Genomic DNA, 24,506 nt, shown 5'->3' with positions numbered 1-24,506 from the left:
TGGAGCTGTAAGCTTCTTTTCCCCATGAGCAACTGCACGTTGCACGTTGCAAGATTCAAGATGCAGGTTGCAACTGCTCGGAGTGGCAACAAAATGATTTACAAAAGATAACAGAAATTGCTCGCTGCTCGTATGTTGGCCTACAAAATTCGAGAGAAAAAGGAAAATAAGAAGAAAATAAAAATGATGGTTAATGTTTGTGGTTCCCGTTCCCGTTGCCCCTTTTTTATTTATTTTTTTCTTCTTTTTCTTTTCTTCTTTTCATTTTTCAGTTCGCAGCTAATGGTTCGGTGCATTGTTTTTGTGGTTGGCAAGCTGCAACAGCCCCACCTTCGTGCCACCGATGCACTTTAAAATGATTTTCCAAAGCTTTGCCACAACAGCCCCCAAGAAAGCAGCTCAGAACCAAAAGCGAAGCGTTAAAAATTCAACTTCAAATTACTTGTGCTGCTCTTTTTTTTCACTTCATACTTGTTATTTGCTATTTTGCTATTTTTGCTATTTGATGATGCTCGTAAGTCTTGGCACATTACTTAGCCAAAGCCGGAGTGCGGAAAATGGCCAAAGAATTTCCCTCAAACGTGAGAATGGTGGCGAAATAATTGAGAACGATTTTTGTGGCATTTGTTTGGCCAAAAGGAAATTGATTTCCAATACCAGAAACAAAAGCTTGTTTATTTGGCAAACGGGAAAGAAAGCATTTCACCAAGTTCACCAAACTTGTTGAATGAAGATGTATGTTTGTGCCTGCGTTTGGCAACGATTTTTAACTTGTTCATTTCTGTGTTTTTGCTTTTCTTGTTTTGTTTTCGACCAATCCCCATTTCTTTTACAAGCCAAGTTGGCAGAGGTTAAACGCTGCGTTAGCCGGCAAACAACATGAAGCCTGATCATCAACATTAAAGCCAAGTGCCTGGCCTATGGCTCTTTGCTTTTGGCCCCCTTTTCCTGCCCCTTTGATAAATGCAGCTAACCTATATTTTAGCTCTCCGCATGGCTAAAATGGCGTTGTGAAAAACATTATTAACCGATTTTTATTGCATTCTACTTTGGCCGTGGCTGCGACTTCAGCTGTTCCAAAGGCATTTGGAGGCGGTTAACTGGCCATTAAGGGGCGTTCCTAATGTATCTCGATGCCAAGATGGAGAGACCTGCCTTCGGCCGAGGAGGAGGTCTGTAGTCTTTGGTCTGGTCTTTGGTCTTTACTATTCGGTCTGCCAGGCCAGGCAGCAACGCATCGAACTCCATCTTCATTTCCAGCATCAGCATCAGGTCCATGGAGTTGTGTGCCGTCGAGTTTGCAGTTTGGAGTTTGGAAAAACATTTTAGTGCCATTTCAGCTGGCAGTTTTCGCTGCCGGCTACATGCGAATTTTCCTTGGCTTGGCATTTGGCCGCTTGTCTTTGGTGGGCTGAGCCCGACTCGTAAAATCATAAAACAAATTAATTGGCACTGCCGTGTGCAGAGTATGTGTTTTACCAAACAAACCAGCCAACTTACTAACCAACCAGCCTTTGTCCTTGCCATTTTCCGCGCTTTTCAGTTTTTTGTTTCTTTTTTTTTTGCATGGTGCGGTTTCCGCTTAGCTAATTTGCAATGCAGTTTGCTCTTTTCGTTGTTTTGAGGTTCTGTCTATTTTGTTTTGTTTTTATTTTTTTTATTTTTTGCTCGATTTTTAAGGCCACTTTTGAATGCAACTCGTCGATTGCTGAATCGGTTTTGTGTGTCGCACTTTTGGTTTCTGGTTTATTTAATGACTTTTCGCAATTGTTTTCGTGAGCGGATTTTCAAAATTGGTTTCACTGAGCACTTGGCTCCGGCTTTTAGTTCACTTTGGCTTTGCTTTGGTTTGGCTTTTTTTTTTTGTTTAGCTTTTGTGCTTTTTGCCTTTTTGCAGCTCAAGGTTAAGTGGCATTCGATTCGTTATTGCAAGAAATAAAAGCTGCTGCACCCCTTACCGCTGCCATTTTATGGTACAATTTCATTGAGCGGCTAATAAGTGCCGCTGCCGATTGTTTATGAGCGTTAAATGTGGGTTGTGCGGCCCCGAAATGTCGAGCGCAGAGTTGCCATGGCTCTGGCTCACGGGGCGTATGCTCAATGCGCGCGCTGCGAAGTGCGAGTCATTAGAAGTTGACTGGCTGGCTCATTGGCTCCATTATTGGGCCAATGATTGGCTAACCGAGCCCTGCATGGCACTTGATCGATGGTTGCACGGCCATAAGCCATCATTAGCCATGTGGCAATTTATATGCTGGCTTCACTTCGATCTCAAGATCTCGAGATCCGTTGTTTGTCTTGCGAAAAGTTTACAGATTAATCGCACTCATTGATCAAACATTGGAGTGGAGCGAATGCTGTAGATCTTCGCTGTAACTATAGATTGTTAAAATGATTGTGTAACATAGCATCTACAGCCATCAAATTTGTTATCTTCCGTTGACTTATCGTGATCTTTGCCGGCGGATAATCGCTCCTCATCTCCCATTGTTAATCAAAGTCGCCTCCACTCTGCAACAAAAGCTATTTGCAGCCAACTGCACTTAACAGCACGGAAAAGAACTTTTAAGTGATATACAGTGATATTAGAAGCATACAATCACTTTTGAAATAGCAAATGCCTTAAAAAGGTAGACCAGATCTATTAAAATCTATTCATTTCGATGGTGATTAATGATAAGATCATTAATAATATTATTTATCTGTTAAGGTATGAATAACTTAAAGGCGTTTTTATTGGGAAGAATATTTCTATCATTTGTCAGGTTAAGTTTAACAACACTCGGTTGATTAATTACTGCGCACATAAGTAGGGCTAATAAATGTTAGTCACTTGATTTACCAAAGCTCCAAGCGAAAAGCTTCCCATTTCTCTCAGTGTATCAATTGCATTGCCAATGCTTTTGGCTTTGCCTGTGCCATTGGCATTGGCTTCACTTCGACATCCCATCTGAAGCTGGCTCTCGAGCAATTTACGCATTTCATTTGATTTCAGGCATTGCAACGTTGTCGTTGGCGTTGTTTCAGTTTCTGTTTCTGCAGTTGCTTGTGTTGTTTGTGTTGTTTGTGTTGCTTGTGCTGCTGTTGCCATTGTTGTTGACGTCGACCTTCCTTGTTACCAATGTGCCATGGCGAAATTAACGGCAATTAACTTGATTCGCTTTTGTTTCCACTTGTCCCTACCCCTGCCACCGATGGCAATGCATTTTTCTTGCTGTCTCCTTGCCATTTTTCCCTGTTTATTACCATGTTTTTTTTTCTCTCCTTCCAACGCTCAGCAAGGCAACATGGGGCATGAGGTAATAATTTACGAAATTGACAAGTGAATCATTCAGAGGGGTTGGCGATGGCGATGGCGACTAAGCAGAAAATTAACGAGTAATTAGAAGTTCCTCTGAAAGACAACAACAGCGGCATCATCGGCATCATCTTTATTGTTTCAGTTAACTCGGCATTTGCTGGGGGGCGTGAGTGGTTGAGGAAGTGTCGCTACTTAGTGTTTGTTTTTTATTTCTTTGTTTTGCGAGGCATTGATTAATGAGCTGCGTGGCTTCGGCTGCCCGGTGGCATTGACTTTGATGTGGCAACAGCATGTGGATGTGTATAATGCAGCTCGATATCGCACATACACCTCTTACCACTTACCAGTTTGCATGTTTTTCGCGATCGACAAGCGACTGATTAGCCTCGAACACGCCGAGGATAGCAATACCATATTACCACAAATATGGCAGCCAGCTTGTCGGCCAAACGTCCACCGTATCACGATGTGGCAACACACAATTGCCAATGCAGTGAACGCAACAAGGAAATGGGTATATACGAGTATATACTATATTCTCAGATCAGTTCAGTCAGATCTTTGTTCTAATGGTGATCTTCGATCGATCTGAAGTTCACCTGCGGCCTGCAATTACCTCGATGATCAGCGTAGCTGATCCTAAACTCCGTTAGCTGATTCATAAAACGATGTTGGCCATTAGCTTATCTTTTTGCTTCTGGTACGGATCAAAATAATCATAGTAAGTGTAGTAAAATTTGTTTTGGCTAGATTTTACTATATTCTTTTCATCCGAATTGTTAAGTAGATTTTGAGTAGATTTTCGTACTTAGATAGTGATTTATTTACCGGTTATATATGCTTGTTTCCCAAGTCAACGTCCCCGCATCGCATCCCAAATCCATCACTTTTAATTCCAGTCACTTAATAAATATTTAACAGAGTTAACCTTATTTGGGCACAGGCATTTCAACGCGAGTGCCACCGCACAAATTGTTTGTGACTAATTTACACAAGGAAAGGTCATTGTTTCCACTTCAATTAGCCTTTTACTCGGCGGCTAAAACAGAAGCGCCTGCATTTCGCCTGTTTTCGTTGTGGTTTATTACCAAATTGGAGTGCGTTAATGTCTGTCTGGCCAAGTTGATGACTCGCCATTCGGACAACTCGTACTCGAACTCAAACTCAAACCCGAGCCGACACTCAATGGAATCAGCTAAGTCGGCCGTCTTATGACAACAGAAAATCCAAAGAGTTGCAGCCGATTGCAGCGGCCAGTTGCATAAAATGCCAAATTGTCTGGGCCGGCAAAACAGCTAACAGCTAACAGCGAGCAGCTAACAACAAGCGACGTACGACGAATGGCCAAATTTGGAGCTGCCAAGTGGAAAATGCAATCCGAGTTTCGAGACAGCTGGTTTATGGCCGGCTTCAACCGGCCGGCTTGCTGACCAAAATTGGCCAACGAACAACTCGAGATCGGGGCTGCATGCAACAAAGTCACCTATCCTCGATTTAATTGCCACTAAAATGTCACAACGGGCAAATTAAACGGTTTTATTATGACGTCTGGCTAATTCAAAGCGAGCCAAAGCAAAAGGAAAATCCCAAGCAAGTGCAGGCAGCCAGCGAAGTGAAGTGCAGGGGTCATAAAATTGAATTTAATCCGGCTGAAAGTGGCTTTGCCTGTTGGCTCCTTCACCTTTTGGGCCACACCCACTTTGCCTGAGCCGTCTTAACTGGCCTCTTGTTTGTGGCTCGCATGTAATCCGCATTTCGCTGCATACTTGCAGCCGTGTTTATTTATTTGCCAACTCATTTAAGCAAATGACCAGGCCAAGACATCGGCCGTTCCGATCGCGATAAGTCCAAGCAGCCTTACGAATGGCATTCAACTCTTAATAAATTGATGTCCGATCCCCATGTGGGCCGATTGTTCCTGGGTTTTATTTTGATTTTGATACCCTAGTGGGGGGTAATGGAATTTTGGACATCAGCTGGTACAAAAACAAGCCAATTACTCGGAAATGCATGAACTCATTTCTTAAATTTTATTTGTTAATTATTTCATAACATATCTGATTGTTTCTGCTAATTTTGCTTCCAGTGTCTGGAAAGTGATTTTAATCATGTTTAGTGCAGCGAATTTGCAAGGGTATTTCCCAATTCGGCCCTAAATTGTCCCTTCCCACATACATATGTTTCCTTGATTTTTTTGGTAGCTCCTTATCGGCTTGTCGTCTGCTTAAAGTGTTAAAACATTTTTTGCCCCGACTGCTGCAAAAGCGAAAAAATCGAAATGACTTGAGCAGCTACTTGAACGGCTTTTGTTCCCTTTTGTTTGAGTAAACGCCGCATTTGGGTTAATTTTCGTTTTGCTGCTCGTGTTGGCTTTTTATTTTCAGCGCATAATTAATTTAACATGCACTTTGAATAACCCGAATCGGGCATCTTTCAAGTGCCACTCGAGTGAATCAATCTTGAGATTTCGGTGCGCTCTTACCCGCTTGTTGAGACATTTTTGAGCGGCTGGAACTGAAAATCATTTCGGCCAAATTTGTCATCGAAAGCCAAGAGCCAAGTCTTTTCGTAATAATATTATTCAGTCATGAGCTGGAAACGCAACTTTGCGAAGGCATCCATTAGTCGGGCTGAAAACTTAAAGTGCATTACCATCGACCAGCGGAAGGGCGGAAAATCATAATGCCGCCCTGTTGGCCAAATCGGCTTTGAAAGTTGTTAACAAGCGCTATTTGGCTAAGTGATTCATGCGGCCGGTCGCAGGCCTTCATGGCTAATTAAATTGCTCAAAGTGAATCAAGAGAAGGTTAATGTGTGTGGGTGTCGGCATTCGAGGGGCAACATCAAACACATACCCCATATCTTTGTATCTTAGTAGGTATGTATCTGTGTGCCACAAATGCAGCTGCATATTTGATCGTAATATGTAAATTTTGAATTCGGTTTGATAGCCGGCCGCCCACGCAGAATGCCGTAAATATGTGACACATTTAGATACATTTAATGTGTGTGTGAAAACGGAAAATCGAAAATGTGAAATGGAAAACTCATTCGAAAGTAGTTCAGGGCAACAAAGTCAGCTAATTACTCAATTAGAATTCCGTTTTGGCTGTTCAAAAATGATTTGTTGTGTGTCGTTCGGAAAACCCGTCTCAAGACCAAACATTTGCCCCCACCATTTCCCATTTCCCATTAGTTGTGCCGCAATAAAATTGCTCACTGGCAAAAAAGTGAGGCAATTAAGCAAATTGGAAAATTGCATGCTCCCGACGAGCACAGCCCGTATTCCAAACACTTTTTACCCATTCCGTGTAAAATGTTGGTAAGTGTGGTGTTGCTTAATGCCAAGATATTCATCTACAAGGGCGCGAACATGGCAGATGTTCGGTATGAATTAAAATAAAATACCCCCACCTGTTGCAAACTCAAGGCATATGATACTTAAATGTCATTTTCCCCGGCAGACACGAAAAAGTGTGCGGAATAAACTTTTAAATTAATCAGACGTTGCAAGTATGCAAAGCTGGATTTTTCATACTTTTTTCACTCTGCGGCTTGCATAAAGTTTGCTGCACAATTTATGTGGCAAGCGGGCCAAACGGTAAACGAAAAAGTAAAACTGCCGCGCCTGCGCGCTTTTCGCTTTTCGGGTTTTCAAGCTTTTTTTTCTGAACTGGATTTGGAGTTTGGAGCTCGGCGTTCGGAGTTCTGGGAGTGGCGCCCATTTGGCCCGACTTTGGGTCTCCGGGTGTCGCTGAGGCCAAGCGTATCGTTTTGTAAACAATTTTCAGTTTTTGTTCATTTCATTATTCATTTTTCATTGCTCCGGTATACATTTTACATATCTGTGCGGCTTAAAGACCCCAAATGCTGACAGCCAAATGGATGGCTTAGGCGAGACCTTGTCCCGCTCACTCGATTCTCAAGATACGCTATATACATAGGTATATAGATGTACATCTAGGCACTCGACGCGAACATTACATAATTGTGGCCCTGGCTGCTTGATTGAATCGGAATCGGAATTGGTATTGGAAGTGGAATTGGAATTGGAATGGCATGGAATGGAGCGCAAGTCAAGAGTTCAGAAATATCGTTTATTAGTTGCGAGTTCTCCAATTGTTACCCAATTTGTAATTTGAACTTCACAGTCGAATGCCTTAACTGTATCTTGCTGTCGCTGTATCTTTGTATCTTTGTCTGTGTCGCCTGCCCTTCGGCGCTCTTCTCTAATTGAATCCAAAGTTTTTCCATTAACCCACCCGTGCAACCCTCCCCGCTGCCCTCGCCCTCCCAAAACGGTGAGATGTAAAACAAAACGCCAAACTGTCGGTGGAAAGGCGGAGAATTTCTCTAGACTTTTCCGATGCGTGAGTTGCATAAACAAGGGCCCGCTGTTATTGTTATTTATTTTCCTATTTCTTATTTCCTCTTTTTTTATTGTGCCGTGGCTGGCTGATTGCCCCAACTGCTTGAACCTGCCTCGCAGTTAGTTGCTTAACGCTTCGACAGTTTTCCTCCTGCCAAGTTGACCTCATTCCCAAAAAAAAGAAACACCAGATGATTGGGGGCAAGCAAATTAGTGTAGTAGACCTGCAGCTAATGACTTATAAATATGAGTCTTGGATTTCCCAAAACCAATTAGCGCGACTTACAAGTGTCAAGTTGTCCAGCATTTTCCTCTTCTCTAAAAATGCCACACTCAGGGTGGCGAAGTGGGCGTGGCTCTGCCACATATTTCCCCGATCTAGCCCCCCCACTTACGTTCCGCTATCGAAGTGCAAAGATCAAATAGTAAAGCGACCGCTGGCGAAACAGCAGCCCGAGTTGACTGTCAACCGGCGTAATTAATTGCCGGCTACAACAAGTTGACTTGGACCGCGACTGCGATGCAGCCAGCCAGCCGGGTCTTAACTCTTTGCCACCGACGGTCGGTCCAAAAGTCGGACACTTTATGCGGCAGATGTGCTCGTAAAGATTTCCTCATTGTTGAACGTGTGCATAAAAAGCACTCAAGGAATTTTCACCTAAGCGGTGAAGGGAGGGGGTTGAGGAAATGAATCTCTGCGAAATATGTACGCCACTTCACATTGGGCATTTACTTTCAAAAATATAATTTTATGCATTCTTAGCTTGCCTCTTCGTGGGTTTCTTGTTTAAAACAACTAATAGATACGTTAAGAGAGCCTCATTACTTGTAGATATAACAAAATCAGATTGAAATAGGGAAATGGGAACGCTGGCGATCGGAGGCAATCCATTTGAAGTTATCGCTATCCGCGAGGGCGATTGTCAACTGCGCATTTAGATTCGCTGGCGATGCATCTGCATCTGTATCTGCAATCGAATGCCCGTGGACGATTAGAGAACCGAGTAACGACAATGAGCAATTAAGTCACATATAATGAGCTAATTAGAAATAAAACTCGAAAGACACGAACAATTGTCTGTGATTCTGCGCATTTAAAAAAGCAAATACAACAAATGAATCAACAAAAGTGTAAAAAGATTGCCGGCGATTTGCTGCGACTTCAAGAGCACGCAGCTGTGCGAAAAATGCAAAAATTGAGATTAATGTCAGGCTGCAAGATCGAGGGATTTTCGCTAAATGTGGGACGTGCCAAAGTCGCGATTTGCGAATGACACGTGTGCCGATGATATGGCGACTATATGTGTAACAAAGAAGCCAAGAAAGGGGAACGCAAGTGAATGCGTTCCGCTAAATGGCAGATACTACAGCTGTAGTGATAGCCCTCTGGCTAATCGGGCCAAAAGCCCAATGTATGTATATTCACTTCTTTCAGCACTTTCAATGCAACAAGCACGTGAGCAGCGATAGCCAAACCAAACTGCCAGCGGAAGTCGGGCCTGTTTTCGGCCTTTGTTGTTGGCTTGCACTGAATGGCTTTTTTTTTTTTGCTTTTTTGAGATAAGAGCGGGCCAAAAATATTACGAAACACTCGACTCGCCGACTGATAAGCGCTTCAGTTGTTAACTTTGCTAACAGTTGTTGGCCATCACTGCCAATTGAGCAAAACTTTCTGCTGGCCAGATATGCAGGTGCAAAGTGATGCAATTCGACTGTTGCAAAACGAATGTCACTGATAGCGAATGGGAATTTGAATTGCATTCTTCATTAAAACCGCATCAAAAGTGAAATATTTCTTTACTACCTTTGGGATGTGTGCAACCCCTAATTAATTTCATATTTTCCCAAATATAAAAACGCACTTAATTTTAAATTTCCATAAACAAAAGGCATTAAAGATAGAGAGCGGTTTGACTCCACACACGATGTCTCGGGACCAAAGCGTGAAATTTAAATAAATGCACTTGAGGCCATCTCGAGCAGCCTTTTTCGCCTTCGATGTGCCGCCGAGTCGGGCAAATGACCCCATTAACATTTCCACGCGTTGGAAAAGCGGGGGGAAAACCTGCTGGGGGGAAAGCAAGAGGCAAGAGGAACCAACGCAGCACACGGAACACAGAACTCCGCGAGGGAAACTCTCTTGGGTGCATTCGACATTCTACCACGTGACTATTTTTAGGTACGCGAGTATCTTTCACCATTTCATTTCGGCGACTTCAACGAGTTTGAATAAATTAACAGCCTCGTTCTCGAGTATTCGAGTATTCGAGTATCCGAGTATTCGCCTTTAATTACAAGCAGTTGTCTCGAAATGAAGTGGCTATCTGGCTGTGAGAGGCCCTCTAATTAGGCCGCTTGAACCAGTGTTAAAATATATTTATGCCCCAGCAAAAGACAAAGATAAAAGCCAAGTAAATATGTAGGTATGCAAGAGTGGAGGATCGTAATCATCGACTGCGGTCAGAATGTTTGGGAATTCTGGGGAAAAAAGGTGTTGAGCGGCTGGGGAAATGCCGAAACCTGGCCGCAGATACCTGTGTGTATCTATCTATGTTGAGACAAGAGTTTGGTTAAATATTTCTGACCGGGTCAAAGGTCAACGATACATTAACAACGACAGTCTATCTTAAATTATTATATGAATATTTTTGTATGTCGGCACTAACAAAGAATATTTTCCCTTGACTTTCTACTGATCGAAGTCATAAATCTCCACTGGTGTTTCGCTCCACTTGGTAGTTATTTATATCTGCATTTTGCTCAATTGTCAAGGCGTATCTGCAAGATAAATAGCGGAAGGCAGATACATGTTCATACCAACGCTAACAGTTTGTGCAAATAAACAGCCGCAAAATCCACCTCCGTTTCGACCACAAAAACCTACACAAACACACACCTTTAGATACTTGTTGGCCATGTTTGCCTGTATTTACTCGCGCCCAAGGTAAATAGTTCCGCATTTGAAATACGAACGAAGCCATTGATTTCTGGGCATTTAGTAATGGTAGTTAGTTTTGACAACTCAACTGCAGTGCTTTTTTGTATCTTTATCCGGTCATTTTCAGATGCATTCTCGAATGAAAACTTGCATTCGGATTCATTCACCTGTGGAAACTTTTGGTTTCTCCTTCTCTGTTAGTTTTTGCCAGTTGGGAATGGTTGTTGGCTTTTGTTGTTTATGGCTTATTGGCTACCGTTTTGGCCATTGTTGTTGTGCGGTGTGTGTTAGTTTGTTGCATTACTTTCACTTTTTTCGCACGGCAACAAAAGCCGGCGATTTCTTCTCCCACTTCTTGGCTGAAAGTGGGAGCAACTTGGCTTTTATGCAACAACTTAAACAATCCAACTGCTTTATGGCGGCAATTGTTGCCAGTTCGTGGGGCCGACTTGCGATTTGTGGCTTACAGGTGTTTGCCGGCAACATCAGCAACAAAAATAGCCGGCAACAGCTGTTGGGAAAAATTAATAAAATTGAAAAAAATCAACTCGCGGGCAAATTTACAATCACCGGGGTTCCTGCTGTTGCCATTTAAATGCAGCATTATGTTGCCACGTTTTATTGAACAGTTAAACACAGCGTTTTAACCCACTTCTGCTCTCTTTCGTTGCAGGTGCGTATTGCCAAAGTGTTCGATGATTGGGTAAACCCTTAGATACTTAGTAAGTTTGGTTCCCCATCTGGCGTGTGGTAGGTGAAGCACTTCCTTATTGTTTCATGTGGCTTCGACTGCCATTTGATTGGCTTTGGGATCGGATTTTAATTATGTAGTTGGTCGGTAAGTTTCTTTGGTACGACGCAGGGCGATTCCTTAATTAAACTTTAGTTTGCACGAGCCCGGCTTTAAGCTATTTCCAACAAGTGCCAGTGGTGCCAGTCGCCAGCGGCAGTTGCCCCATGCCTCATGCCGCATGTCACTCGGCATATCATGGCAAATGGGCAACAATTTGAAAAGTTTTCAAAGCCGCCGATGCTGCCTCCTTCGCATCTTGGCAATTCTCAAAGAGTGCAAATACTTCGACAAGGCATGAGAGATAACAACGAATGCCAATCATTGTTTGCGTAGCTCATCAGCAGCTGTTTGCCGGCTGCACAGGCGCAGATACGGCGCATCCATGAGATACTTTTGTTTTTCACTTAGCCCTGCCTTTTTTGTTTCACTCTGTTGGCCCTCGCCGGCACTTAGCCTTAGATGCATATACACATATAGCCACTCGAAAGTGTTAAATCGGTGTGAAGTCCGAGCTTCAGTTGAGATATAGCCACATTTGTTGGTAGGAGAAGCCAGTGGTTTGAGCAGGAATAGAGCTGTTTTGCCGCCTCACATAGCTGCTTATCTGCGGGCCGGCTTTATTTATTTTCTGATGCAAAAACTTGATTATGATTTCCTGGCCTAGAGATATTTCTGATCAAGTTGTGCCAGCATGAAGCTCGTAAAAATGTTGGGCTTTTAAGTTTGAAATCAGGAATTTTAGAAATTAGCAAGACATTTCTAAGATTTCTTAACGACTTCTCAGGCTAAGTTAATGAAAGTAGCTTTTTAAACTATGCTGCTCTGGAATTTTGTTTACTTGTCCAAAACTATATTAGGAAATAATCTAAACTTAAAGAGGAAACTCAGCGGCTAGCCAACAATTATGCAATTTGCAACTTTAATGAAGCTGTTTAAATGTATAAATAGCACTGCTTTTATAACTTTGGCACATTTGGCGCATAAAACGACTGTTTCTTCAAATCTTCCACTGAGTTAAGGTCTTTTGTAGTTTTGATTTTTGCTCATTTTTGTATTTCGCATTTGGTTTTGCGTTTTATGCTAATACCGAGACGTGCAAAAATTCGCACTTTCCAACTCGTTTGGCATGCCAAAATTCCCAATCCCCATTCCGAAAAGGCAAACTTATTGCATTGTGGCTTGGATAGTTTGCGAATTTTATAAGTTTTTTTTTTTAGTTTCTTGCCACTGGCGAACGGAATGGCCCAAATATCAATTAAGGCCAGCTGCCGACGTACGGCCATGTTTTCACTTTCCGTTTGGCAAGTGGGTCACAGAGCATCGTGGAGAAGAATGCCGGGAAAATCTTCTCAGCATATGTGTACGTACTGTATGCCTGACCCACTTGCCGCTTGGTTGACCAAAATCATATAAACCATAAATTTGCGGCATCTAATCGCATGGCAAACAAGTTAATTTGCAACTCCGCCGGCATCCAACTGGGACAGGCCACACCTGCAAAAGTGCAACGTGCAGCATGGCTATACTCGCTATTTGAATATGCCACATGACTCACTTTTTCAGATCCCGCGCACAGCTGCGTAAGTTTCCGGGTTAATGCTAATGCTAATTCAGTGCCAGGCCAGGCCGAGCCGCGTCGAGCCCCATTGTTCCCATTGTTCTGGCCAGAGATGCAATTGCCCGGCTGGAGATAGCGGATGCAGGCGAAATGTCAAAAGTGAAGCCACATAATTATTATATGCTGGCTTTTCCATTCCATTCCACTCCACTCCACTCCATCCAACCATCTATCTATCTATCTATTTATCCATATGAGTTGGCCAAGACTTCGGACCGCCTTGGCACAGTTCTCGTTACGTTCTCCTACTCGCTGAAACTCAAACTCGGAAACATAATTGCATAGCCCCATGAGTTTTGGCCCACATTGCGACTCATTACTCCACCAAACTGGTGTTGTCTGCGGTGGCGAGGAAAGCGTACACTCCCGTCCAAACACGATAATGACACACGATTTTTGTCATGTCCCTATGCATTTTGGGCTTATCAAATGGCCAATTTGGAAATCATTAACTTTTATGGCTACATATTCCATTGAAAGCAGCCCGGCAAACAAATAGTCGCGTGCAAATAAAGCAGAATAGGGGCAAAATATGGCATTCAGTTGGCTAATCGTTGCCGCAGGATAATGCAACTGGATCCCGAAAGCATCGCCGCTGCTTCTAATTCACAATTTCCTGCCGCGTAATTGTGCCTTTTTTAAAAAAAACTAGCTGCGTGTTGGCAGCGAATAAAAAGACCGCAGTTATAGTTAACGGCATCTAATAGATACTTTGCCACCTTGGCATTAACAAATGCAAAGTGTGTGATGGTGGAAAGCGAGCAGCCATAAAGCAGGGGAAAATTGAAAAAATCCAGAACAGGCTATAGTAGTTCCATGTGGAAGATTGAATTGGAAAAGCGGAGCAGAGTGCTGCAGGCACAGCGTTGCTCATACGCCCCGTGGCCGCAGATGACAACGAGGCGTATGAGTTGCAGCCCTATGCTCATTATCTTCAAGATACCTCCATTCCAATCTCACTGTGCACTTTCACCGGAGTGTGCCCCACTGGGAAATTAATTAACCAAATACATTATGGGCCATTAGTCAAACACACAAAGTGCAACTAGCTGGCAGACCGCTTGTTCTGGCCATCAATTTGAGTTCGGCCAATCGCCTAATTAAAATCTTTATTTGCTATCAGCCATCAGCCTACCACTGCAAGTCGAGATTTTTCCAAAGAGCCCGAGGCGGCGATTTCAAACCATTGTGAAACTCAAGCTCCAAAAGCGTAAAGCAAACCGAATGGGAAGCCACCCGCAAATCTTTCACCTGCAACAACTTCGTCTAGCCACGCCCAGCCAGCACACCGCCCCCTCGATCACCTCCACCTGTATGGTAAATTACCTGGGCTACAAATTGAGCGCAAACGCATAATTAATTCCGCAGTGCCAGCGATGGTGGAGGAAAAATGGGAAAAAATTAAGTTAATGTTTGGAAATCAGCAGGTAGCCGGCAAATAGAGACACACACAAACACACACACACTCACAGACAATCGCAGCGCAGACATAACGGTAGTTTTGGTGGGGGGACTTTTGGGGGCAGCGGCAGTGGAAACAATACAGAAGCAACCGGCATTTTGTGTGGCATGCCCCGAGCACCAGCTACCACATTCGATTTTCAAGCGCCGCAACAACTGACGAACATCAATCCGCCACTTGAAATGGCATTTTTTTTTGTAAAGACTTATGAACGCCAGCGATTAGTTAAAGAGATGGAAAATATGGGGTATACGAATGTAAGTTGGAATAATAATAAACGAGTGAGAATGTAAGTGTGTCATGTTTTAAAAGGTGCAAGGTAACAAAACTTTAGCTGGATCTAGTTTAGACAGAAAACTTTTATATTAGAGGACTTAATGCTTAGACTATCTTATTAGATTATCCACTTTGTGGCGATTGACAAGTCAATCGCTTAGCCTCCAGTTGCTATCGCGTACTCCATCATTCGACGACCATCAGCATCCACTTGGGCAATTAACTGTTAATGCGAATGCGTTTTGGCCCAAAGACACGCTCTTCTGGCCAAAAAGTGCGAACAACGCCATCGATTCAACATTCCAACGAGTGGATGTTCGTATTCGAATTTGAATTTGAATTTAAGCCCCAATTTGATGGAGTCAATGCCGCTGGCGTTTTTCTCGCTGAAAGTTTCTCGCACCTGCGCAACTTACTTGGATGACTTGCCAGCTTGTCTGCTCACCTGGCGGCTCCACCTGCCCCGCCTCTCTTCCTCTTCTCCTCCTCCTGTTTCTTTTTCTATTTGCAACTCCAAATGCTCGAGCGACTTGCGTTTCATAATACCCATGAAAGCCGAGACGTTGCTGCCTTGGTTTTTGTTTCACTTTTTCGGTTTTTTACTTTCACCCGCCAGTTGTTGTTGGCTTATTAAAGCAGACACTCCACACAAAGTCTGATTCCGTCGAGTGCTCGACGATCAAGAAATCAAATTCAATTTCATTGTTGCAGCGCCACAATAATCGCAGCCACCCCTTCAAAAAAAAATAAAATAAAAAAATAGTATCAAATACAAACGGGTGCTTTCTAAAATGGTAAAACAAATTCGATTCGCTTTGATTGAAATTGTGAAGCATTTAAAATTGTTTCGGGTCACAATTATACAAATGCTCCTCCGATTTCCCCGCCTGTTTTTCCACTATTTCGATGCACTTTCGTTTTCCGCTTCTATCCGCTGCAATTACGCCGCAATTACAGTTATGTTTATGTCTCGCCAACTAAAAAAAATACAAAAAACTGAAAACTAAATCTACAATTGCCAGCGAAATTAACCGTTAGCCACGTTACGTACGTGCTGCTTAGAAACTCAAAAAAAATGGGGAAAAATATTGGCGATTTCCAAGTGTTTTTCCTTTTGGGAAAGCGTCTGCTGGCTTAGAAAACGAATTATGCAGCAATAACTTAATTGAGCTTTCATTGCGCCGCACGTACAGATTTTGGTCATGTGTCAATTCCCGCGCCTCTTGTTTGCATAATGTTCACGGTGTTCAACTTGAACTGAGCACCCAAAACCAGCGGGTGGCACCATAACTACTACCACCCACCGATTGGCGATATGAGATTTTAGATAGGTGTTCAATGCTGTGTGCACCTGAAGAAACTGGAGGGGGTTAGTAAGGCATTGAAACTTGCTAACAAAAAGTAAGAGATTATAAAGCGATGAAAGTATCTCAACTGTGTAAAGAACTTTAAAGATATTTTTTCACTTACTTATTTATTATTAGTTTTAGGATCACTTTTTTGTTAAGTGCCTGCAGCTTGCATCCTAATTTAAAACTGATCGGAGCCACCAACATTACGAAAGCGAAGCAAATTGAAAATATTCGCAGATATAGGAGTTTCATTTGGCTTAAAAAACCAGTGATTGGGATTACATAATGATGACCCACTTAGCACGCCGGACTGCCAATGGAAAATGGAAGTATCTTTAATGCGCTTGATTATTTTCCCTACAACTTCGTTCGCATCTGTGATCTAATAAAGCATAACCGAGTCGAGGCTCCCCGGCCATTCTCCATTCTCCATTCGGCGGCCATTAGACAGCTCAAACTGTTTCGCATTATGCTGGAAATGGGTTAAGTGGCTTTCAATTTAGACACAGCGAGCTAAAAAAAAAAAAAAAAATGCGAACAATATTCAATTCCATTTGCCCTGACTTGTTGTATATGAGTAGGTTGGCCAACGCAGGGGGAGGTGGTACTCGAGATATTCGGGTGTTTCTACCACGCCCTTTGTGAAAACAAAAACGCTTCCGGCAGTCAATATATACATACATACATATATTTGTTAAAACCATCGATATTGAGTCACACACATGCTCAAATGCAGTGCGCGATCCAAAGACAATTTGTCATTCAATTACAATTTCAGCCGGCTGTTTTTCATTCCATTGCGATTTTCATTTTCATTTCAATTCAAGTTGAAGCGCAATTGCAATTGCAGAAGTTGCATGATCGGAAGACATGACGGCTTACGTAAATTCTGAGATATTGCCATGTCGCAGTGTGTGCTTTTCATACCTTTCCAAAGGTAAATAAAAACAAATAAAAAACAACGCCAGTCGGAAGGCGAATGTTACGTTTTCGAAACGCCTCAAATGACAATGGCTGAATTTATTATCGTTCAGCGATCCGCAGCTGACTCAGCCAGTCAGTCAGTCGATGGTCGATTCTCGATCGATTTGCTCTATAGCCAATATGCCCACGATTTGGACGGGTGTTGCACTCCCCCATATGCCCCCATATAGCCCCATTTTTGGCGGCGAGTGTCAAAAATGCCAGGCGTTAAGCGGCTTTTTGTGCCCCAGTGCAACAATGAGCGCTGCCTAATCCGCAGACAATTAACCCAAATTGCGCTGCTCAAGTCGACTTGGCACGTGGGCAAACTCTCGCATATTCTTGCGAAAATTGCAGCAGCCGGGATTACACTGAAAATAACAATACTACTCTAAGTGCAGCAGCAGCTCAGATAATTGCAATTAATTGGAGTTTACACCTTAAAGCAATCACAACTCTTTAACAATATGCTATTAACTGCAACTGCGAATGAGTTGTAGCATCTGGCTAGTTTTTTAATATGCACTATTTCTTTTTATTTCTTTATATATTATATTGCCATTTGAAAGTAAATCTCATGAAATTACTTTCCAGTGCAAAGGGGCATAATTGCACAAGACGACGTCGTCATTGGCGGCAGCTGGCAACAGACGACGTTCGGTCGACTGGCATTTGAAAGTCTTTGACTTGCTGCAGTTAGCTCAAACAAAATAAAAACTGCCTCGGCCCAAGGTAATGGGCAATTAGCTGCAGCAACCTTCTGGGCCAAAAACCAACAGCCAACATGGGCTAGTCAAACAAATGAGGCAAGCGGACAGCAAACTCCGGACCAGCGCCTGTCGGGGATACGGCAATTTGCTGGCCAGTCGTACGTACAGACACAGATGCAGATGCAGATACAGATACAGATAGCCTTTAATTGGGTTTAACTGGCTGTCAATGGCGGTAGCCATCCAGCGGGGGGTGCCTCACCGGCACACAGGGGGTGCACTTGGACATTAACGCCGCCAGGGGATGCACGATGATCGGGGCAATGAGCGATCAGAGTTTTCCGACAGGGGTGCTTCGATGGAAACTCGTAAATTATGCTACATTGGCTTTCTGTGCCTTTGTCCTAGCTGTGAATGATTTCAATTGGTAATATATCCAATTACTAGATTTATTTTATGGTTTCGGCGAATAGGTATCACATTTAGTGGCAACAAATTATACAATTTCTTTTTATGCAAATATTTGTGCAAATATACCGCAATCGATAGCCCATAATTAGCCCCACTTCCGACACATTCTCGACTGCGAATCGAATTTCGAATCGCGGCTCGATCGGTTTGCCAAAAAAAAAAACTGAGCTCATTTCGACTCATTTCGCCACCGAAGGCGAACGGAGAATATTTACGACTATCTGATGAATTCGCATGCGTCTCAGGTTTCCGGCACGCGATCACGCATTTCCAAGTGATCGGCTGCGAGGATCGCAGGGGGAAGTGCCAGTTCCACACGCTTGTCTGATAAACACATAATGAGGCTGGCTGGTAGGTGGGAAGGAGTGGAGTGACATATTTCGGCGCATGCGCGCAGGCACTACGAAAAGTATCTGACGGATACACGTACTGCATCGTTCGATCTTTGTTTGCCCAGCGTAATTCACCAGCCGCAGCCCCTGTCCCGCCCCTGCGGCGTGGTCATCCTTATCTGCAGCGCTTATCAGTGCAACTACATACCTACAAACATATGACTCTGTCTGCGGAATCGTAATCATGGTCCCCTACCCCTATACCCTAACCCAAAATTGTATTCCCAGGCTGCGGGCGTGGTTTTGCCCACTTTCGTTGTGTTTTCGCGGCGAGGTAGCCAGGCCAAAGGGTGTCCCAGATAGCCGGCTATCATCCATCGGCTATCGGTTCGCGGTTCGGTCAGCATAATCGTAGTCTGACCGTACAGAACCGCATTTCACTCTCTGACCAAATATTTTGGTTTCGCGTAAAATTAAAATTGAGGTCTCGCTCGGTTTTAATCTCCGTCTTGAGGCGAATGACAAACAAGTTTCCACTTTCACTTGAGCACGGATGGCATGGCAGAAGACCCGATAACCCAGAACTGGTTGTGGGAAAGATATACATATAATTGTTGTTAAGGGTTCCGTCCGTCGAGCAAACACATTGTTCCGTGGAATTTTTGCCAGAGCTTTTCCCTGATAAGGAACCAGACCTTACTCAATACCAGGAATCGGGGTCAAGTGGCAGGAAAAACATTTCCCCGCTTTGATATGATTTTCCAACAACAAAATTGTCATAGGATTTCATTGGAAGTTTTCCCGCTGAATTTACCATGAATGCTACTGGAATTTTTAGCCAGATAAAAACCGAATTTAACAAGAAAAAGTTGATTAATTTCAAAAGAAGTCAAAAGCAGTATCTCAAATATTACAATTAGTCTTCCTTATTCATTTTTATAGGACAGCTCTCGTAAAAACCTCGCTGCTGCTTCAGAATTACACATTATTTCGATAAATCAAGTTTTTTAAAAAATAAAAACGAAATGTTTATAAGTCAGCAGTGTTAGTGCCCCCCGAAGTAGATCTTTTTTATGCTGCAGATTCTGTTTCGAGTTAGACGAGTTGGACTTTACGTCGGGCCCCTTTCTTTCCCGCCCCACTGAACTACATGTGCAAGTGCTTCATCAACTTTTAGTGTGTCCGTCATAAACACCGCATAAAGATGATGGCATTAAGTCCTAAAACCCCGCAGAAATCCCCTGCGAAGTATAAAAATCCCAGCGTGAGCTCAGCTTAAAAAGCGCAAGCCAGCAAACAAAAAACAGTAAACAGTAAAAAACCCAGGCGAATTAGAGGGGAAAAAGAAGCGCTTTCGTCATTCCGACGTCATAAACCAGAAGGTATTTCTCTTAAGTCAGAGTTAATGGCTCTTAAATCTTAAATCAAAGCGAGATCAGATCGGCAAGCGAAAGAAAAGCCAGTTTGTTTTTAACGCGATGCCAGCGAAAAGGCTCAAGATACTGGATATCACTTGTATCTTTGAGTTACGTAAATCCGCTCTTTTTGCGGGGGAGAGAGTGCGCCCGCCCACACTCCTCACCCGTTTCTCGTGTGAAAGAGAGCGCTGCGGCAAAGCATGCGAAAGGCCAGCACAAAGCAGAGGAACAAAAACAAACGTTGTGAGAAACCGGAAAATGGCCGCAAGAGAGCGCAGTCGCGAAAATCGAGAGAGCGAGCCGAGTGCAAAAGCCGAACGCTAGCCGAAGTACGAAACCCGGCGATTTCGCGGCGATTTCAGCGCACAGAATCATTCTTTAAAGCGCGCGCGAACCTTTCGCACCAACAGACCGCAGATACAAAGATACAAAAATTCGCCAAACACTGAAAATTCGCAAGACCGAAAATCGCAAAAAGTAACTGCAAAGCAGGCTAACCGAGTGGAAAAGCAAATAGCCCGGGCAGCCGAAAAGTGCAAGTGAAGTGCGGAGTGTGGAGAGTGGAGTTCTGAGTTTTACCACTGCCAACTTAACAGAGATATAAAATAAAAACAAATTAGGAACGACGGAGGCCTAGTGGCCCAAATTCAGAACGGCAAAATCGGAAAGCAGAGAAGATCAAGCGAAAATTTGAATAATTAAAAATAAACACGCGCCGTGCGAGAGAGTGTGAGTGTGCGTGCCGTGTATCCGTCAGATACGCAAAGCGAAGCATAAGCAAATCGCTGACGTATTTTCCCCCGAATACCGTTATATAGCCGGCCGGCTTTTTGTGCCCAATTAACGCACATTCAACAAATTGCCCAGACGCGAAAAACAAATTATAACATTGTATCGGAATATCGAATTAAAGCCCAGTGTATCCAACCGTAATAAATTGAAGCAAAAAAAATATAAAAGAACAGAAACAACATAAAAACGAAAAGGGAAACCATACACTTACCTTTCGTCTCATTTCATTTAATTTCGCTGCGGTTCGTTCTGGTGCAGTGTAATAGAGAAAAGTTTATAAATAAAATATACAATATACAAATAACTGAATGCAGATGTTTGGCATAATAAGTGTCACAATCAATTGCTGAGCGGCGAGATCTTGAAAAATACGCTAAAAGGTGATTGCATAAGGATATATGGCTATATCGCAACTGTTACCAAGTGACCTCATTCAAGGTTGCCCTCCCCCGATATTGCAATTTTACTTTGTTTCTCAATAAGCGCCCACGGTTTTAATTTAATTTCTCATTTTTTGCATACTCACCTGGTTAAGGTAGTTTCATATGTACTGTATATAAGGAGTGCTTACTGATGGTCTGTAATTAACCTTGAATCACTCGCTGAATTTGCACTTAGTTTTTGCCCCGTGAACTATAATTTAATTGGTTTTTCACTTCTCGGAAATGGTTTTTGCCTATTATCAAAACAGATTTCCAGGGATTCGGTCGCGGCATAGATACCACAATTATTGGGAAACACTCGCCTTGCGTGACGGATGTGGATGCAACAATGTTAGATGCAGATACCCCCCAGGAATATGTGTTCCATGTCGCCGTTTTCTCAATTAGGAATCGCTCTAAAATGCCCACACTGGGTCATTAATTTGTAATGGGATGCTCAATAAAGTTGTGCGCTTTAATTGTTCCAGCGGGTGACTCACAGCACCAGGCCAGCCGATAAGAAGCTTCTGACTAACCCAAGTCCGTTCTCTCTTTCCCCATTCCGTTCGCAGGAACCCATTGAGCTGAAGAAGCGACTGGAGGAAGTGCGTCTGCTGGAATCGCGACGCTCCGCCCGTCTGGCAGACCAGGATCGCGACACGGACTTCGCCAGACTCGCCGACATGAGTGGCGAACGCCGCAGAACCACCACACACAGTATTGAGGTGCCATCGCAGCTGACGGCGCAGCACAAGTGAGTACAGACCATCATTTGCTATAATATAGAATAGTAACCAGCTAAGGAAACAGAAATCATGCCAGATTAATCACAATTCATGATGGCGAAACCTCTTGGTTTTAGCTTAAGGTAAACACTCAGAATATCTGTTTAGCAAGAGCAAGAGACGGCCAATCATTTTGCCGGTCCTACCCGGTTTTTAATCGCAGCTTTATTCGTTCGTTTTGTGTGCCTCGACTTTGGCTTACGGCTTTTGCATAAATATGCAACGATTGGCGTCTGTGGAGACTGGGCCATATCAATAATTTATAAGTGGCGACAAATTAGCGGAACCGGCCACCAAGTCACGGACATCGACCGATCCATGTATAATATCTATAATAAAATTGTGTCTCCGTCTTGTCGGCCAGCTGCGCCCTCGACCGGCCACGCCCAGCTATTTAGCATAGACGCCGCTTTAACTGCACTTACATAAAGAGTTCTCGGCAGCACCCCCGCGTTTCGCTGACTTTCACAATGCTCCATTCCGCTGGGACGACAGCTGATTGCAAAATAATTCAAATTTTCAATTACTACCCGCTCAGACGTCGCGACGACTACGTCGAACTTAAAGACGGCGGCGACGACAAAAAGTACAAAATACGAAACACTAACATTTGATTACGAAGGCAGGCGGTCGGGGGCCGGGTGTCATAGTCTAAGTGAACGCTCTAATCAAACGGGGAACTTTTATTTCTGACCGGACTGGGTGTCCCGAATTCTTCTGTAATCCCAAGCAAATTAAATGTGACCAGGCAATTCAAATTAGAGTCCCTTTTGCAGTGTTACCATGCAACGGAAAATGGGGTAGAAGCAGGTTCATTTATTAAAGTGATTTGACATTTTGTCTGTGCATGGACTAGATATCACAGCTACTAGTCCCTTGGCCCCATTAATGTGACGACAAGTGTAGAGCATTAAATTTCCGACTTGCAATTGAAGCGTTTGTCACTCGCCACTGATGGCTGCGTATTCCATTTCAATTTCAATTGATAAGCCTCGCGCGCCGCAGTCGAAACTATTAGTCAAGTGTGCAAAAAGCAGCAACATCAGCGCTGAATGCCGGCCACGTTCTCAATTGATAATAAAAATAATAACAATAATAATCAAAATAAAGAATGAAAAAAGTGGAAAAAGAGCAAACTTGGGAACTGAAAACAAAAAGCCCAGGCGGCAAAATATGGCTCGACATGTCCAGCCAGGGGCGTGCGGTTCAAAGGGGGTCGCGCTGTGGTGGATAGGGGGATTAAAGGAAAATGGGGTTTGGCGGCATAGGGGGTCAGTTGAATTGCGTCGCAAATGCTAGCCGGCCATCCAAAGTCGAAACGAAAAGCAGTTGGAAAAACTAAAACTACAGTCATGCAGCAATGTTGCTGTTCCGCCTGCAACTGTTGCTGCTGGTGTTGCAAGTTGCAACAACAGCTTATGTTGCTGTTGCCGAAAAAAATGGAAAACTAGGAAATACAGAGTTGCCTTCAGTTGCTTCTGCTGATTCGGCTTCATTGTGTCGTTCGTTGTAATAAAATTCAAATAAAATTCAATTGAGTTCAGCGCGAGTCGCTGGGCCAGTTTAATTTAATTAATTACAATGCCGGAGAGCGCGAGATGCGGCATGTGGCATGTGGCACACTGTACATAGGTGGGTAGCTGGGGCGGAGGCAACGACACCCCGTAGTTGTGAAACTGAAACCAAACAAGGAGACCATTTGCCGGTGGTTTTGCCGCAGTTTCAGTTAGTTTAGTTTATCATTGCCCGTTGCCCCTTCGTTTTTATTTCATTGTGCTGTATTTTTTTTTTTTTTTGTTATTGTTTCGAAAGCCGCCTGCGAATGCGGAAGTATTTTTCCCGCTCCGCACACAGATACGCAAATAAGCTGTAAGCACAAAGCTCTCGCGATTTCGAGTCTGTGTGTGTGTGGGTGTGTGTGCATCTGTGTGCGTGTCTATCGCCGCCATATTCGTTATGTTTTGATATGCCACATCTGGGCAGCGGGAGCGAGGGAGACGGCACTCACACACACGTGTAATGATAACAACTCGCTCACCTTGCACGGAACCGCTCCCCAAGCCCCCGGCCAAGCCCCCGCCCCCCGCTGCCAACCCACTGAGTGACACGCGCTTCTCGCGTAATGCGACGTAATATCAAATGCCCTCCCCCCTATATAGAAAACCCCCCTAATTCCACCCGCCCCCGCACCTACAGCTGGTCTGATATGTGATTTTCTCGCACGCGGAATTTGGGTTTTTAATGCGCTTTTTTTATTATTATTAATTTGCATAGTTTAGCAAGCGAACTGATAGTTTGAGTAAACAGTTGTGTAGTCAATTCGCCGGGTAAACAAGTTATGGTTTGAATAATATTCGTTTGAATGAATTTGATCTTGGAAAATCCAGTTGCAAATCATCTGCGTATGCGATCCACAACCTTTCATTAGCAGCATTTCATTTTATGGCAGTGCAATTGCACTTGACAGACAAAGAACGCATAATGATACAGCAGAAATATAAACA

At 43.5% G+C, this 24,506-nt stretch overlaps 1 protein-coding gene across 1 annotated transcript in view; it reads left to right on the top strand.

Moving 5' to 3' along the window:
- LOC6728706 overlaps positions 1 to 24,506 on the top strand; it is a 117,972-nt gene that overhangs the window by 31,936 nt on the left and 61,530 nt on the right. Inside the window, 1 exon segment of the mRNA XM_016175066.3 lies at positions 21,790 to 21,971. Coding sequence (XP_016035373.2) covers positions 21,790 to 21,971 — 182 coding nt within the window.

This window comes from Drosophila simulans, chromosome 3R (assembly GCF_016746395.2).
Source record: "Drosophila simulans strain w501 chromosome 3R, Prin_Dsim_3.1, whole genome shotgun sequence".
Lineage (NCBI taxonomy): Eukaryota > Metazoa > Arthropoda > Insecta > Diptera > Drosophilidae > Drosophila > Drosophila simulans.
The sequence above is the reverse complement of the archived record's forward strand: the minus strand, read 5'-3'. Positions and strand labels throughout refer to the sequence as shown.